This window comes from Zonotrichia leucophrys, chromosome 1 (assembly GCF_028769735.1).
Source record: "Zonotrichia leucophrys gambelii isolate GWCS_2022_RI chromosome 1, RI_Zleu_2.0, whole genome shotgun sequence".
NCBI classification, from domain to species: domain Eukaryota; kingdom Metazoa; phylum Chordata; class Aves; order Passeriformes; family Passerellidae; genus Zonotrichia; species Zonotrichia leucophrys.
The window spans coordinates 57,065,559-57,085,128 of record NC_088169.1 but is presented as its reverse complement, the minus strand read 5'-3'; the positions used below and the strand labels follow the sequence as shown (position 1 = coordinate 57,085,128).

The 19,570-nt window shown below is 36.4% G+C and overlaps 1 protein-coding gene across 3 annotated transcripts in view; it reads right to left on the bottom strand.

The window, feature by feature from the left end:
• Positions 1-19,570, bottom strand: part of DIAPH3 (diaphanous related formin 3) — a 201,101-nt gene that overhangs the window by 36,837 nt on the left and 144,694 nt on the right. For all 3 annotated transcript variants that reach the window (XM_064713728.1, XM_064713699.1, XM_064713709.1), the window contains 2 exons: positions 18,787-18,882; positions 18,300-18,359 (listed from right to left, as the gene is read on the bottom strand). In XM_064713728.1, coding sequence (XP_064569798.1) covers positions 18,300-18,359; positions 18,787-18,882 — 156 coding nt within the window. The remainder of the gene's footprint in view (positions 1-18,299; positions 18,360-18,786; positions 18,883-19,570) is intronic.

Here is a 19,570-nt window from a genome sequence, read left to right as displayed (position 1 = left end):
CTGATGATCCAATCCAGTGTTTGGATGTCTTGATTAATTCTGTCAAACCCATTTCTCACTGAGACCCAAGTTAGACTTAATCCATTGGGACTGTTCCACTACTCATAGATATTCATGCATGCGATTGGGAAAGAACAGCTAGGCTTTGTGGGTAGGTGACTTGTTTATTTCTAGAAAATTCACAAACATTCTCACACAAAGGAACAAAACTGAATCTCTGTTCTCATCTCCTGGCTAAATGATGAAGTAATCTGGGCGTTGAGCAACAGCAGTAACATCCTTCTTTCTCAATTGCTTTTCTTTCCTTCTCTCAGAAAAGCAAATATTTCATGCCAAACTGAAAGAAATTTCAGTTTTCAATACAATGCAGAAAAATGCACATTTGGGGTAAAATTTATTTTTTCCCTTTGCCTTAGCAACAGAAAAAAAAAGGAAGAAAAAAAGACTAGGTATCATAGCTCTAGCCCAGACATTTCTCTCAGGCAATACGTTCTCAGACTCCCCATCAAATAACCCATTCTATTACTCCCTCCTTTCCCAAAATACATCTACTGTGTCAGAAGTGTTTCTTGATGGCAGTCAGCCTGCTGATCAGTGACAGACTCACTTACAGAAGAGTTACCACATTTATTTTCAGCCTAGGATTTCTACTAAATCTTTCTGGGTATCACATTACAACTTTAACAACAATACTCCCCCTTCCTCCCCACCACACAAAAAGCCCTGAAAAATCCCAACCAAGCAAGCAAACATCTCCTGCTCCCAAATTCCCAAACCTAAGCCAAACAAAATCCTCATTTAACAGTCAGTTTCAAATGTTTTCCTGGAGTTCAAGGAAATAATCAAGTGATAGGATGGATGTTGCAAACAGGTATATATGCGCACAGACTGGAAAAAAAAAGCAGAAAAACAAACATTCTGCCTTTTAAGCTTGTACCATTGATATGATACAATGGTGATACAAATCTTGGTCATCTAAAAATACTGTAACCAGTTTTAACTGTGAGCAATTTTAACCTTCCAGAAACAAACACACATGGTGTCCTTCTTTGATGAAATTTTAAAGGTTGAATGTAATTGGCTATTTTAAGGATTCTTTTCTGGTATGTAAAGACAAGTGTATTAAAACCTCCATTTAGAGTTAAGTACAACTCACATTTGAAACGACAGAGAATGCCTATTTGTGCAGGAAAAATGAAGTGTGCTACTACTATAGAAATGCATTGTTATGTAATGACCTCTTGATAACAAATAACAGGGACAATATCAGTTTTAAGTTGTTTCCCTGGGAGGCAATTAGAGCGCCTGTGCTATTAGTAGTCACCTGTATTTCTAAATAAATAAATTTTAAAAAATCAACTGCATCATGGCAAGTTTCCCTGGAGCAGAACCACTGTTTGCTTTCTATATCTACCTTCTAAGCCCTACTGCTCTTCACCAACTGCCAGAGAGAAACACCCATGACTGTAAAGCTTTGCTGAATGTGCAACAGCTTTGTAAATCCAGCAGCAGCTTTGTTTCGCCCTCCCCTCGGGGAACCAAGGTGTTTGGCCAGAACAAGGTCTGGGGAGTCTCTAACACTCATCTGGCAGCTGCAGCCCTGGGAGGGCGGGCAGTGGGAGCTGTGCTCATCCCTGGGTCCTGCCGCCATCGCCATGGCAACCTGGCTTGCCCGGACCATGTGGCGGCTGATGCTCCCAACAGCAGCCTGGGGCTCAGGCACCCTTCACGTCCCTCCTCCTTCATTCCCCACTTTGATTCATAACAACCGGGTTTTCTTCATCCTCCCGTTCCCCTTCCTCCCAGTCCATGGCGCATCCAGGTCAATTTTAATAAGTAGGAACAGCTGAAATACCTTTATTTGCTCCTTCCCTTACAGAGACATAAAAATACCTGGAATACAGCCAGACAAGCAAACCCAAGAAGTCACTCCAAATATGCTAATTTTTTTCACAGGTGGCTTACATTTCTTTCACAACAGCTGATGGGGAGAAGAAAAGATTTATCCCTCAATAACAGAGCTGCTATAGCAATGGAGTAAAAGCAGCTATAGGGGTGGGCAACAGTCTGCATGGTGAGCCAAGATAAGAGGAAACATAATTTAATTATCCCAAAGCACACAGAGTTGCTAATTTGAGCTGAATCTGAATTAACTGAAAATACTGTACCAAAAAATAAAACACGTAAATAAAGTGTTTCAGAAGCACTCTTCAAAACTTTTATCCCAAACAAAACAGTGAACTTCAAGCTGCTTCTTCCTGTTGGGCCATACATTTAAGTCAGGAAGCTGCTGTGAGTTGTTAAACCCTTGAAAACACCATAGTCTTGTTACTTTTTTTTGGTAATGCTTTTGAGTTTATCAAATGCAAACTCCACCTAGAATAATGGTTATAAACAGTTCTTCAGGTGACTCATGCTAACACAGCTGGGCCACTGAACTGGCTAGTAAACAAATACCCATCCCAAGAAATTAGTATATTTCAAGACTTGAAGAATCAGTTTGACTATGATGTCACCTGCCACATTTTTGTACTGTATGTAGGGAAAAAGTAAGGAATGTAGATACTTCACTGATTTCTTTCTGCAAAGGAAGTGCTTTATTTTCTCTTTTTTTTAATATGGGGAGAACGATTATTATCAGAGTAGGTTTTAAAAAGTGACTCAGAAGTTAAAAGTCATTCTACAAACTCATTTCTACCACCACTGTCTGAGTGAAATAATTTATTTCCATACTTCTCTTCATATATCAAATTATCAAAGGAATGAGCATAAATGAAACAATTTCTAAAATTTAACAAGAAAAACCTATAAACTTTTCTTTTTCTTTAAACTAATAGACCTCTGCGCCAAGTTTTAGTTGCAATTATTTCTATTGTATTAGAAATGAAACTTTTAGGTAAACTCCAATTGTGATGAAGAAATATGAAAAATTTTATCAAATGTGTCTGTAGTGGAACTTGGGTAATCTTTATATTATCTTGTTGTGGCTCTGGATGATAGTCTTATTAACTTGCTTTAAGGATTAATCAGTTCAACAAATAGTGTCGGTTAGACTGCAGTATTTCTTGTTTCCTTTAACTACTGAAAATGTAATTTGCCAACAAGGAAGAAGTAAGTACTATTAGTTGAAAACCTATTTTGAAAAAAAAAAAAAATTCCCAGAAAAATCACTGCTTCTGTTTGATTGATGCACTGTGATCCAGAGAGTTTCAAGGTTGACTCAATTTTTTGTTAATAATTAATGGGATTTTATTTACAAAAATGTAAAATGGAAAACGAGTACAGATACTTCCCATGAATACATAATACAACAAAGCATCTCTGGTGCATTGATCAGTAATGAGTTATTATATGCACTCCAATCATAAATCCCAGTGGAAAGTTTAGCTGATAGAAGTTCTATTCTTAGGCTGACTTAATAAGCCTGGACTGATTTACTGAGTAAATTGAAAGATATTTCAGCTTTCTTGAGTGAATTTGTTCACTCCCACATACCCACTTCTATGCAAGTTTAAGAACTAAACATCAAACCCAGCACTGCTCATATACCTCAAAGTTAAGTAACTCCTCAAAGACTACAGGTAAAACACCTGTTGAAGTATGTTACTTTCATCAAACAGGGGAAGGATTTCAATATGTACTGAAAATGGCATAATCTCAAAGCTCAAATTTAATGTCTGTGATGCACCAAATATGAACATGTTAAAAGACATTGAAATACTAATTATGATACTTTTAGTATTATGCAGTGTGAAAATTACCAAACTTTTTTTGTCCAAAGATATGCAGCAGAACTTTATACTGCAGAGAAGCAGCTTCATCACAAGAAAACACTTCAAGAGCAATATATTTTTCTCATCAGTATACCTCATGTAAGTGCAAACAGTATATCATTAGCTCCAAAATCTGAAAATCTTGTTTAGGACAGCAATGCTGCAGCACTGTTTTCCAAATACAAAGCACCATGAAGTAGACTTCCCCACTAGCTTGTTCACCATATTCCAAGAAAACTAACAGATTATAAAATTTTATTGCACTCAATTTTTGAAGGTAGACAATTTGATGTAAAGAGAATTCTACATTAATAACTAAAAAAATTAAGGCTGAAATCTGCAACTGAAGCCAAGAACATAAGGCAGTGCAGTGTACTCTTTACTAGCAAACACACTGGCAGCTTAAGAAAAGCTTTCCCATTTTCTCATATTTTCCTATTGTTCTCCCTAACTTGTTTAGTTTAGCTTTGAAAAAGCCAGGTGCTGGTAGATTAATTTTAGTCAAACTTTATTTCCATATGAAATACAGCTAGTACTTTTGTTAAAAAGTGTTCTTGACCAAGTAAGTTTTCTTATCACTTGCAGAAATGTATTACTGTAATGCAAACATTGAAATAACTTTCACTATGTCAGTGCAGGCTAAGGGCATAAAGATTTTTAAACTAAAAATAAGAAGCAGCACCTGTTTGGTGACTTTTTTCAAATGGGCTAAATTAAAGAGTTACTAAGTATAAGGAAAAAATACCCTGCAACTACTCAATGCACTGGCATTGTAGAAGTACAGATGAAGAAAATCGTGTTTGACTGCATGGTGCAACCCCAGAGCTAGTAGATCTTAAAGAGCATCTTGTAGCAATATCTGAGCTAAAAAACTGGATTCTGAGTGCCACCCAGTTTTGGAGGGAAGGCCTAAGCGTTCAATGTTTGAATCCCACCCCATCACCTTTACCTCAGAACTTTAAAAGGATGTAAACTGTATGGCTATTTAATTTTAAAATATTTTATGACTTTTTGACAGCACATTATTATAAGTTATTGCTGACCTGTCTCTCATTTAGCTTTAAGCAGTTAGGACATAATTTGTTTTAATGCATGGCTTTGGACTTTCAGTTACTAGAAAAATAATAAAAGTATATTTTGTGTTATTACTGCTTTCCCAGAAAACATCAACTGAAGGTGTTTTGCAGCCTTTCTGGCGGCTTAGTTCCTGCAACATGCACAATTTCAGCAAAGCTTTATTCTTAATGTGATTGCAAAAGACTTCTATAATAAGTAATATTCTCATTTTTAGACCACAGTACATTTTATAGTTTATTGGCACAGCTCAAAAATGCCTTTTTTATTAAGCTAAACCTGCAGTTACAGACAGAAATAGGAGTAAAATGTTTTAGAAACTAGAGTTAAGTGCTTCTGTTGAACGTGCTAATGTTCTGTAGCACTGATAAATGAGTAATAAAGATGGGTTAGATAAAGGATGCTACGAGATGTGGTTGGGGACAAGAAAATCTATCATTAGGCATCATGCACACGGTTTCTCATGTGAATAGAAAGGAAGAAAAAAGATCTGCAAAGGAAGATCAGAACCTAAAGCAAGAAATTAGGATATAGCCAGTAGTATCTACAATTAAAAAGTCATTAACAGTTTATTTTTTAACTTCTAATATTAAAGATAACACTTTTTCTATTTGATGGGCATTGGAATGTGGAAAAGGAAGAAATTAATTCCACTTCAGCGTGCTTTGTTTTCTGTCCCATAGGAAGCAATTATTCCAAATAATATAATCCAATCTTAGACTGTAAGATTCCTGTATTTTTGACCCCACTGAAACAAATACAAGATTTCATAATAGCAGATCTCACTACATAACAAGTTTTCAATAAAATGATCTCAGAGCAACTGCTGTTAGGTGGATAAACAGAGACTGGGTAAGCTCAGCGGAGAGTAATTGGCTGTGTCCTGTTTTCAGTCAGCAGCTGGCAAGAGAAAGAACAGACTTAAAGCACTGGGGTAAGCTCAGAGACTGATTAGTCAGGAAGCTATTGCTAAAGGCAGCAAGGGTAGGAGCTAGCCCAGGAGCTCTCTCACAGCAGTTTTCTCTGCCCTGTGAGACACAACTGGAAATCCCTTAATGCACTCTGCCCTTCATTTATTTTTGCTACTGGACATTTGAGAGCATTTAAGAATGTTACTTTTTTGAGTAGTTGCCTGATGATGGATCACACAGAATTAAAATGATTTTATATTTCTTAGAGAAAGGGGAAGACTACCATCTACAGTACAATTATAAAACTAGGGATTACCTGATAGCAAAGTACTTTTCATTCTGTGCTGAATGGCCAAAACAGAGTTTGCAGCTACTCACACATCAGTCCTGACTTACTCTTTACGTTGAAATTAAGAACTCACCTCACATTCCAGGAAGGCTGCATAACTTAAAGCCACACTGCTGATCTATTTACTTTTAATTCAGTTAAATAAAGCATGAGTAGATAAAAAAATATTATAGCAGTGTAACGCAAATTACACAAGCATACTGTATAGTAAAGGAAAAGAGACGAGTATCAAAATACTAGAATTTGGAAGCATAACAAAGTTAGCTATCCAAAGTTAATGTAAATTTTGTATGTATGCATGTAAGAGAATTAAATTTTTTTTGCCCCTCAGAAGCACTTGTATCATTCATTGCCTAGGACAGAATATGAACTTAAAGAGCAGCTATTCAGCTATTCAAGTTATTGTTTCATTTGCAGTATTGAGCGTGCTGTGCCCTGTTTTTATTAACTTTATTAACAGAGACAGAGAACTAAAACATGAACAATCCTTATCAGGTCTCTCAGCCTCAAGCACTTTAAATTGGAGGCATGAAGTCATCAATTATTAACAATTTATATAGGCTAACTCCTGTATAGAATGGGTATATGCCTCTCTCTAGCCACTATGAGGAGCCTAAACACTCTAAACTGTGCATCTATTTATGAGGTATTTCATCTCTGCAAGAGACTAAATACATAGATTAATTTTGGAGGTCAGCTAAAAACCCTGATTACTCTGATTTACCAGAGTAATTAACGTTATAAAGCACTTCATGTTTTTAGTGCTTTGATTCTACCTTTCAATGCAATTGTAGATGTCTGTAAAGAGAGCCTGGAGATCTCAGTTTAAGAACCAAATAATGCAAATTGTGACAAATTTCACTCATCTACCAGAAGGGTGGGAAGGAGGATCCTGTAAACTACAGGCCTGGCAGCCTGACTTTGGCGCTGGGGAAGGTTATAGAACAGATTATCTTGAGTGCCATCCCATGGTATGTGCAGGACAATCAGGGCATCAGGCCCAGCCAACACAGGTTTAGGAAAGGCAGGTCCTGCTTGACTAACCTGATCTCCTTCCATCACCCAGGTGACTGATGAAAGGCTGTAGATGCAGTCTACACAGACCTCAGTAAGATCTTCAACACTGTCTCCTACACCATTCTCCTCAATTGCAGCCTCAGTCAGTTTGCAGATGACACTGAGCTGGGCAGGAGTGTTGATCTGCTGCAGGTCAGGAAGGCTCTGCAGAAGGATCCGAACAAGCTGGATCAATGGACTGAGGCCAAATGTATGAAGTTCAACAAGGCCAACTGGTGGGTCCTGCACCTGGATAACAACAACCCCTTGCAGCGCTACAGGCTGGAGGCAATGTGGGTGGAAAGCCAAGTGGAAAAGGCCCTGGGGGTGATGGCTGACAGCAACTGAACACGATCCAATGTGTGCCCAGGTGGCCAAGAGGGCCAATGGTATCTTGGCCTGTGTCAACAATGGTGAGGCCAGCAGGACCAGGGCACTGATTGTCCCCCTGTACTCAGCACTGGTGAGGCACTCAAGACTTCTGTTTATGGGTCCCTCACTGAAGGAAAGACATTGAGGTGCTGCAGTATGTGCAGAGAAGGGCAATGGAACTGGGGCTGTTTATCCTGAGAAAAAGGAGGCTCAGGGTAGACTTTATCACTCTCTACAACTCTATCACCTTCAGCAAGGTGGAAGCTGGCCTCTTTTCCCAGGCAATCAGCAACATAACACGAGGACACAGCCTGAAGTTGCACAAGGGTAGCTTCAGGATGGACACCAGGAAGAAAATCTTCACTGAATGGGTGGCAAGGCTTTGACATGGGCTACCCAGGGAGGTGGTAGGGCCATCATCTTTGGTAGTGGTCAAGAGATTACTGGATGTGGCACTTAGTGCCGTTCTTCAGTTGACATGGTGGTGTTCGATCAAAGGTTGAACTCAATGTTGTTGGAGGTCTTTTTCAACATTAATGATTCTATAAAAACCCAAGCAACCCAAAACGAAAGCCACTTCTCACTCACCTCCACAAAGTTTAGGATTAGAGGAAAGGATGGGACACTCTATTAGCTTCTAGCATTTATTTTGACATAGCTGTCATTTAATGTTATCTCACTTTATAAATACTGACCAAAACAATGTCCTCCACGAACTCCTCCCTCAGCCTAATTCCCTAATTTGGCATTGTGTTCATATGAGTTAATCAGCAGGTTTGGAAGCATTAGATTGACTCAGACAACTCTTGAGCTACTGATGGCAGAGTGAAAGATTAGATACCATAAAGTTCACTTTATCGTGGAAAAGATGGATCAAAGGAGATATTTATATTTTAAAGCATAGGAAGAAAAAATATATATTCAGTCTCCCTTGTCTGGTAATGACAGCAATAAAATGCACCCACTGAAATAAGAATATGTCCCCAGACAAATGTTTTTGTGCTTATGCACCAAAAAGAAAGCAATTTTGGCAAGGAATTGAGAGTATTTGGGGATTAGTCTCTGCTTTTGAAAATAAGGCAACATTAAAAAAAATAATCAAATGTAATTATGACTACAGTAAAAAAAAAAAAAAACAAAACCAGAAAATACCAAACTTATACAAAGCTATAAAAGCAGCAGAAGCCGTTATGTATTAATAGGTTTTATATTCTGATCCCTTCTCTAGAGCCTAGAGAAAACAATGGGAAGATCACCACCTTAAAACTTATTTTTCTGGCTAATATGTAACTGTAGTAACTCAAACAGCTGCCTTTCAGCTAAGGTACACAAGCCTGATATTAATTTCTTCTATTGTAAATCAATTTAGTTACCAAGCTAAAAGACCAGTAAAATTTAGATGCCAAAGTTAAACTGAGTAATGAAAGCTCTCACTCAGCTGTGTTTAACCCTGGTTCTTTAAGATATATTGTTCCCACAAGGAGAGGACTTAAACCAAGTTTTCTTGATCCCTGGAAATTCCCTTCTGTTCATTAGCCCCTCTGCTCACAGAGTGCCACTATAAATAACAAATGTTAGTGAGTCTACTAATTCAAATAATCATAATGGATGGGGATGGATGGTAATGATTCCTGCCACATTCTTGGACATGCTTCTGAAACTGCATAGCTCAATTAGGTATAGTACACACATGTCCAAATATCTTCTAAACCCCTCAAACTGGGCTGTGATATCCAAATTTGTTGCTGACCTAAAAGCTATCCTGCCTCAAGTACACAAAGTAGACTGTCTAGAGCCAATTCAAGTATTTTTATGTGCACTGTATTATAATGCACCATGTACACTCATCTCTTTTCAAATACAAGGAAACAGGCTTAAAGCCTAAGAAAACAGATAAAAAGAAATACCTCTGGAATAATTATTTGTCTGTGCTGAAAATCTGCTGAGATTTCATTCCATTTCCCTGTTTATGACACTAAGTAGTCCCGATGTTATCTTTTCAATTTCTTATTTTATCATTTTGCTATGTTACAAGGAAGGAAAAAAATCAAGAACTGCAAGCTTGAATAGTGTAGAATAAATTCACTCTTAGTTTTCCAAATCCCAGTCTTTAGATTTTTTAACACCTATGGCAAATATGGTCAAGCTTATAGGGTCAGGAAACAGCTTTTCTTTTATTTCTCTAGTATATGAAGATAGATAATATCAGGAGACAGAAAAAGCATGATGAAAACTCTTTCTCTCATGGAAATAAAGACCATCACCATTACAACAAAGTCTTCTTTTGAAGACATGATGACAAACTATTGTAACAGAAAGACTATGCTACTAACTAGACAGTTACAGTCTCTCACAGAAAGAAGCTACATATTAGTTATCCTCCAAGAAGTAAAATCATCTAGGAAATTGCATAGACTTCACATAGTTTTTCTGTTTGGTGAAAACAATTTTGCTTTAAAAAGTTGTTGGCTTTTTTTGTAAATCAAAAGATTACCATGCCAAGCATAAGAGCCAAACTACTTCACAGTGCATGCTGAAAGGGAGTAGATTGATTTGCCCAGTATCTTCCAAAATCCAAATGATCTTTCCCTAAATTACTTGAACTGCAGCTTCCTATCTTGGATTTGTAACTTGCTCACACTATTCCAGATCATTCAGTGGAAGCCTGGCTACCATCTTTCCTCCAGCTATTCAAGCAAGAGCTGCATTTGACACGTGTATTTCCTTCCTTTATCACTCATGATCTCCAGGTTTGAGCCACCAAAAGCCCTTCTGAGGATTATTTTGCTGGATGATTGATGCAGACATTGCCTTAGGTATGTGTGGTAGAAATACACAAGATTAATCTATTTTTTGTTTGAAACAAGATACTGGATTTATCAAGCAACTTACAGGCACAAGCACTAATTCTGATACAACTGAACTGCCAATTTCCCTTTAGAATATCCAAAAACTTGAAAGTAAATTTTCCAAGTGTTCCCACCCCAACAAAAGGGAGAAGTTAAAGATACCCTTGTTTTCTCTGTATGTTTGCCCCTTTGCAGAGTAACTCCAGTAGTTCTACACAACATTTTTGTTCTGCTACAGAAACCACTTAGCAAAAAAAAAATGAACAAAATTCTCCCAAAGGAGGAAAAAAAATCGCAGAACATTAATAGAACACATTCACTTACATGGCAAAAATAGATGACTTAAGAAAAGTGCTTGAAGAATTTAATGAAAAATATTTTGTGCTTTCTCTAAATCTTTTGAATCCTGACTGACTAAACAATGTTGCATTAATCAGACATCACTGGAGTCACAGAACAGACTCAGGTCAGGAATCATACTCTGTTAGGATCTCAGATTTTGTCTCCAGTGAAGTCTTTAACCAGAGACAGCTCATTTTTAATGTCTAGCTGATGAAAATTTCCTACCCAATATTTCACTTGTGGTTTATTTGTGGTTTCTTTATGAAAGATAACTCCCTTAAGAAAATATATATGTGTGTATATCTATCTAGCTATTTTTAAAAACCCACAATATAAAGAGCTTTATGGCTGTTGTTCAGCAAATCTGCTACTCAGATGAAATTTCTAAAAGCCTCTGAAGAATGAGGCAGAAGTTTAGATACTATTTGTTCTTAACATTCAGAAAACAGAAGTGAAACAGACTGGTAAATTTATACCTAAAATCTTGTTTAACAAATATGGAAGAGACTTGAAAAGTGCTCTGAGAAGTGACAGAATCTCTTTGCTATACCTATCAACTTGGTAATTGTTTTTGAATGGAAGTTCTGTGTGACTAAAATATGAAAAGACAAATATGGGTAAATTGCTGGCAATTTACAGCTCCCTTTGCAGATTTAAGATTTTCCACTGATAAATGTTCAGCTGACTGATTTGAATATATAACTTGCCTGCTGCAGCTTTTGGAAATCCGGTTACCTACCTAGGCAATTATGAAGCTGACATTTATGGTATGTGCAATTATGGAATATACAGTGTCACTGCTTTCAAATGTCACCTCTTTGCTACTGTTCTTATCTTGCAGAACGTGTCCTCGCCTCCCTTGAGAGCTGTGATCTTATTCAACTAATAGCAATGAACACTGGGAAAATATTTACAGAAGCAATTAGCTCTTCTGAGTGTCTAATTTGACATCTTCAAAGGGTCACATGATAAGTTCCACCTTGTCTCAGGGTAGTACTTAAAATTTTTACTCTGAAAAAAGCTTGGGCTCTCCTTTTTGTCTACATTATGTTCAGATATAATGCCATATGATAAGACACAGGGTGAATGATATGCATGCAACCTCACTCATAAGAGTTGATAAGGGAAATCTCACAAGACTTTAATAAAATACAGACATTTTTTACAGGATTACAATTCCTTCTCATCTTTCTAAATACAGGTTGCCAGTGTGTGTTTAGCTTATACTAAGGGCAAGATAGCATTTTTTTCTCTCTAGATGAGTATCTTCACAGTAATAATATGCCATTACTACTAATTGGAAGTACCCTTTCCCACTCTTGGCAGTCTCCAACCATTTCTCAGCATTTGGCACTTTAAAATAAATACATGTTTAAATAAATGAGTGGTTTATACCTCTCCATGTCAGTCTTTATTTCAAAGAACCTTTTGTTAGAAAAGGCCCCCGCCAAAAAATTCTCATTTTCCATTCTAAACTCTTCTTGCTGGCTGCCATCCTTTTTGAGTAGGAAATTTTCTTCATTCTAACATTAAATTATGAGTGTGAGAGACTGCTAAAAACTCTGCATCAAAAATTAAGCTTTTTCCTAGATATTTTGGAATTAAATTCTTCAGGGATATTTTTGTGATGATATGTGTTTTCAATTGCAGCAATGCAGAAATACTTCTAATGATGGAAATAAAAATGTGTAAATTCACTTTCCTTGTCTGGATATTATTTTTTCTTTCCACACATGCAAAATTGACTTTTATGGTCAGTTCCTTTGAACTCTGCAGTATGCTCTAGGAAAAAAACTATTATAAACAGTGTAGATGCTTCCAGGGGAATTATTTCTGTTAGAATAAGCAGCAATTTTACTTGACCTATGAAGTCAATATTGAAGTGAAGGTTTGGTCTTCAAATGGCAACATCTGAGAACCATTTTTTAATAGAAATCCTATTAAATGTTTTCCTTTCATAACAGTGCCTACAGTTATTCCATGTCTTCTACTGAGAAAACTTGTCTATTGAGTAAAACTTCACAAAGCTTAACAAAAATTTTCTCCACCAGAGGTACTGATGTTTTGTGATCACGTGGCTAAACATGCACAATGCCTTGAAAGCAGTATCTACTGTGAAGGACTGCTAATGCTCAAGAGGGTGCCTTTACTGCTAACATGCTCTGGGGAAAAAGTCATCTTCATGGGTAGCTTCTTCACTGTTAGGTACTTCCGAATGTTCACTACATACAGGTGAGGAAAAGACAACCACATACACAGACTTAAGGAAAAATTAGATTGAAATGACAATCATAGTTTGCTGTCACATACAAAGATGAAATAAAAATGACCTCTATGTGGTCACACAGTTTCAAGAACTAAGATGAGCTTGAGCTCACTGTCAGCTTTGCTTGTCAAAAATAAGGTAGCAGAGACATTAATATGACTATCAGATGACAGTTCTATTATAAATATGAGATGAAAAGAACCGAACACACATGAAAAAAGGGTTTCCCTATGCTTAATTGGGAGAGAATGACTTTACTATATAAGGGTTTTATTTAACAGCAGTCTTTAAAATGCTTCAGACTAGATGTGACATGAAAATTATTCTATTGTGTATAGATTTACTGAACAAAAAGCTGTAATAATTACAATCTCTTACAATGGAAGTTTGATCTCAATATAGAAACAAGACCTTTTTGTCACCTTTAGAAATATTGTCCACAATGCAATTACTGATTGTGACAGAAAGATTTCTTTCAAGCTCTGCAGTCTCAAAAAGCAATCTGTATTTTTTGCTTGCATTTTATTATAGCTTTTCTTTACTCACAACATTTTTAATATGATCAACTTGTAAAGATAAATTCTTTCTGCTGCATTTGAGGTATGTGTTTATATGCAATCAAAGCTGCATCTCAAATTTGTATTCATGCAATTCAGGTAGCATTAGCTTGGCTAATGCTACAGCAAATAAATGCGTAGTCATAGCAGCAGAGAACTTGACGCAGGCTGAAAAACCTGACCAAAAACTTAGTGAATAATGCAGCTTTCTGTGCTGCAGTGGGCTCTGCCCTGCCTTGGATATGCTGCTCCATGTATCTGGACTTCAGTAGCTTGAAGCAAACATACAAGCTGCAAATATGCCTTGACTCTTGTTGTAAACAACTGAAAAACTCAGATCAGCCACAGCTATTAGCTGCTTGAAATGATCTTCTAATGTTCAACATCCTGATTGCTGAAAATTACGTGCTTTCTTCTGCTTCCTAAATAAAATAAAAGAGCTCCTCTGTTAGATGCTATTGAATCCTAAGCACACCACTAAAACTATACCAGTACTTTGCTTGTGTCAAACAGTGCTCTGAATTGGAATTACCACAAAAGCATGTACCACAATACTTACTGCAGTCCGTGGTCCTTTGCAGTTAAAGCAAACTGTAACATTAACACATAGTTTTGCACATAGATGTAATTCAGTAGGTAATTTAAAGTAAAACCCACTAAGAATGGGAATGAAATATACCAATCGTATCTATATACACTAAAATCTAATGTATCATACTTGCATTCTTAAGGCATTAAAAACACTTCCAAGACTTGGCAATTCTTAATGTATATTGCTTCTGTTAGTTATGCAGCAGGAATTTTTCTCCACAAGAAATATTGTGACTTGATGGGCCTTGTCACAAGCATTAAAAATACAACTGGTAATTCTGGTCACAAAATTAGAGCAGATTTAAACTTGACAAAATCTACATATCACAGAAGCACAAAGTTGGAAGAGCCTTTCAAGATCATTGAGTCCAACCCATGCCCTAACATCTCAACTAAACCATAGCACCAAGTGCCACATCCAATCTTTTTTTAAACACATGTTTTTTTAAACATATATCAGGTTAGAAAGAGGCAATCTGTTCAAAAACAGAAGAAAGCAGTAGGATTGAAAATAAAATAACACACATTTCGCTACCATGGAATGTAGCATGAGAACAAGCAGTCTTTTTTAACTAGAAGTACAAGCTGAACACCACCAGAGATTTCAGGGAAGCTCAACATATCACAAAGAGAAAAACAGTCCACACATTAGCCAGCATTTCACTAAATTTATTATTGCTCTTTTTTTTTTTCCTTAAGTAGTCTATTTAGTTAAAGGAAACAATTCCAGTTCCCAGTTCTAGACCTGAGCAGTGTTGGCTGGCTCCTCTGTATTATTTTGTTTCACAGGGTTTGGCTAAGACTGAAAAGCAAATGCTAGTTTGATACCTTGTGTAGCATTGTACTGAGGGTGACACTGGCAATGGTTAGAAAAATTTCCTTCCTGCTTCCATTTATATGGCAGCTATGGAGAAAGTGTGCATTCAGGCTATATTATTCCCCCTTGTCATGCCTCATGAAACATGGAGCCAGTTTCCTGTCTTGTGTTTGTGTGGGATAGAGTTAATTCCCTTCCTAGTAGCTGGTACAGTGCTCTGTTTTGAACTGAGTCTATGAAGAATGTTGATAACACACCAATGTTTTAGCTGTTGCTCAGCAGTGCCTACTCTAAGTCAAGAATTTTCAGGATCCCATGCCCTGGGATGTTCACATGCTCTGCACGTGCCCTGCTCAGTGGGCAGAGGCACTATAAGCTGGGGGGGAGCACAGCTGGGTCAGCTGGCCTGAACTGGCCAAAGGGATTCTCCATTCCACGTGGCATCAGGCTCAGCATGCAAACTGAGGAGGTTGGTCAGGAGATGTTGATTGCTAGGAAGAGACTGGCTCAGCATTAGCCCACAGTGATGAGCAATTGCACTGTGTATCACTTGTTTCTCTTGTGTTTCATTCCTCTCCCTCCCTCTACTTTTTACTCCTCCTCCTTATTATTATTATTAGTAGTAGTAGTACTCTTATCATTACCCTATTTCAATTATTACACTGTTCTTTCCTCAACCCATGAGCTTTACCTATTTCCATCCCACCAGAGAAAATAGAATGTGTGGCTGCAAGGCACTTAATTGCCAGCTTGGGGTTATAACACTAGTTATGCTTGGATTTGATTTGGTTACCATTTTTTTAAGAGAAATATCTTTAATCAGAAGGATGAAACTAGACTTTTTTAAATTTGGTTGGTTGTGTTTTGAAACAGACAAGATTAGTTAGAACTTGATGGCACCTGCTCAACAGAGATTACTCCACTCTAAAGGATTCAGGACAGCCACTTCAAGTCATGGCTTGTAATTCTTTTTGACTGTATGATGAATCCTAGGTATGAATCTGAAGTGTGCATTAATAGAATATATCTAATATAAATGAATCTGTCAGTCTCAGCAGAATAAACAGTAGACAAACCAGTAACCAGCCAACACAAACAGCCAAAACCAGTACAGAAGCAAACATGGAAAGTGCTTCAATTGCTACTTAAGGAATTTCAGCAATCTCCCCATATTTTAGCTTTACAGCAAGACAGGGGGTTTTTTTCCTATGATATAAAATTTGGCATCCATTTGAAGTTTTGGGCTGGAAAAAAAAATAGCAAATTAGGAACAACCAAGCCAGTACTTCTGTCCAATAACATATTCCAGGTTTTCTGAAGTCATGGACTTTTTGCTTGTATGGTATATACATAATAGACCATTGTATAGAGCATTTATCACTTACTATACACATATAAAGAACAAGCTATTGAGCATCAGATATAAAGTGCAAGAAAAAAATTATACAGAGAACAATACTGACATACATTGTTGAACTCAGAAAATTAAAGAAACTTTATCATTTAATTCCTATCTTGACTGGCCACATTAACTTTTTTAAGGTTATTAATATTATTATTATGCAAAATTGACTTTGACATTCAGAGTCTAGCATTCATTCTAGACAGTAAGTAACTTAAATGACCATATACTTTTACTAAAAAGGAAAAAAAAGGCTCTGAACTCATCATAATCTACACCAGGTTTGGTACTCTATTTGGCTCAAGATAGTAAGATGTAAAACATAGACATTGTGACAAGTGTCAACAAATCAAAAACATGCTCATTCCTTAAAATCAAGTTCGGATCTGTACTAGCCTGTTTCTCAACCAAAAAGACAAGTAAAAGAAACATTGAATTCATTTTAAAATGTCTTAGAATGAGACTTTCTCAAAATGCTCTATGGAAAAACTGACTTTGGTAAAAACAACAAAAGATCCAAGAGTTTACTTTTACTCTTCTCTCCAAATTAGATATCTGAACTTCAGACTTTAGCACCAAATTATATCCATCTGATGTACAAATCTATCCATGGTTTAGACTAAGATTTTTCAGCATTAAAATTTTGGTGAGTGTGAGTGGTTTTTTTTGTTGTTTTGTTTTTTAATCTGTAACATGGCCATAATGTTGGACCAAAGGCAGTTAAGTTTGAAAACTGGAAGCTACAAGTCTGTCTACAGACAGCTACCTAGATGGAATGTGCTGATAAGAACAGTAAGAGCAATATCCAATACGAGCAGTACCCAATATGAATGCTCTTACAAGCAGAACCACTTACAGGATAAATTCAGATGTGCTCTATAGTCATTACTTAAATATCAATATGTTATGTGCTAGACAAGTACCTGTCAAATATACTTGATTTCTCTTTGATCCAATTTCTGTAATTATCGACAAACTGTCCTTTCAGCTCTATGTTCTTCAATTTTGTTTTTATTTGCCAAATTGAACAAGTTTGGGAATTTTTTTTGCTACACTTACTTAGAGAAATAAACACATATGAGGTAAAATTAATATAATCAATTTTATGGCATCTGCTTCATAAAACCCGCAGTGCATATAAATATTAGAAGAATAGTGCAATCTGCTTTAAAAAATAACAAAGAAGATCTTTTTCCTCCCATTATTCAACTTTCTCTTCAACAGAAGGACTACAGATATAAACTTTTTCCTGAGAGCACTAGTCATGAGTCACTGAGTCACTCTGGACTCCTCAAGCTTAATTAAAACACAGCCAGTATAGCAATGTTCTGTAGACTGACTATCTAACAAAGCTAACAGGCACTCACACCTGCACTGAAAACTTGCAAGAACAAGTCCTGCTGATTACAGTGAGATAGTTTAGCAGTTTACAAATAAACATTTACTATATCCTCGTTGAGTCAACACTCCTTTTGAATTAATACTGATAAACAATAGCTTAAACCATTCCACCTATAGCACCAAGAAAACCAAGACAAAGAAACACAGAATGCCAAAAGTTCTCAGATTCAGTATAATAGGCACTTAGTAACTAACACTTGAAACACTACACAATCTCTGCTTTCTATTACAATTCCACAAACCCTAAAAAACTTGCATAATGATTCTTAAGGATTTTAAAAGTACTACAATTTAAAAACATAATCAAAATTTAAATAAATAAAAATCCCACAAAAGATAGAAGAGCTTGGCAGAGGAATCAGTAAGTATAGTTTCAGGTTGTAATATTCAGATGATTCTTAAAAAGCAAGTTCCAATATGGTTTAGTACTCCACTAATGCACAAAACTGAAAAAAATAATCACAGCAGTCTTGAAAGCACAGATCAACTACATAAGCTAAGCTAAGAAGTGCATGCAATTCATGAATATGGTTCATTACCATGGTTACAAGCTTTCAGCACAGGCCGCTGTGTGGTTGGACTGAGATTTTGTGGTGTGTCTGCAAAAGCAAAGAAACAATGGAAATGAAACACCTGTTTGAAAGCTACCAGAGTATTTCAACATGACAAAGCAGAAGTTTAGGAATTTAACAATTACGAGTTAGGTATTTCTTGGAATAAATGACAGTTATATACCAGACTCAGACTCACTCATGGAGCAAGATAACTGTGATTTCCTCCATACAACTATTAAACCTAAAAAGTTAAAGTACATTTGGCTGTATTGAAAAGTCTTGTCATAATGATCTGGCTATAATAAGTTCACTATATTAATTCCCAGTCTTATTGACATAAGCAATAGTCTGAACATCACTGAAAATTCATTGTACTAACGAATTAAATCTGACAGTATCTAAATTCTAGAGCACTGAAGCCACAATGCTTTTAACTTTCTCTGGAAAATAAAATCTAAAATAGAATATTCACCTCTGGACCTTGGTGTCCTTTTCCTTCGGTCTCGAAAAGCTGCACCTGACTGCAAGGCCTCCAACAGGCTATCCATCACTCCAGTCTCCTCACCTTCTGCAAAGGAAAAAGAAAGAACCCTCTTGGTTACCATAGCAATATCAAAGCATAAAGAATAACATCAACAAAAACCAATAATAATGCATACCACTATTATTATTAAAATAAATCATTTCAAACTTCGACCAGTACTTTAATATTTACAAATTGCTCTCTTGCAATTAACTACAACAGATTTGGTTTTCTAGAGACCGAACTAGACCAAATTCTATTCCACTCATTTCACATTCCTCTTTCTCTATATGGAGAGTCAAGCATAGTTTTAAGCAAAATGTCATTTAACTCATATTTTCATTTTAGTACCCTTCTACAACTGCAAATAATCAGTCTCATGTCAGCTTTCGAGAGCTGTCCTTTATATGATTTGTTACATTTGACAAAAGACCATTCAGTTATTGTGATAAAGAGTTAAAATTGTTTCTCAGCAGGGAGCAGAATGAACAGTATTGGACTGGATAGGATATAGTGATATCCATAGGTAGCTTTAATCAAAAGCCATTTTCAGTTCACATTTAATAACCTCTGGCCAATAATAAATAATTGATGTAGTTCAGGAAAATTCTACTCATCAAATTATATGCTTATAATCCCTAATAATACACACAGGTGCAGAATTACCCCCAAAAGAATTATGAATGTTACTCTGAGATGGTAACCAAATGCAAGTATTAAACACTCTCCTTTT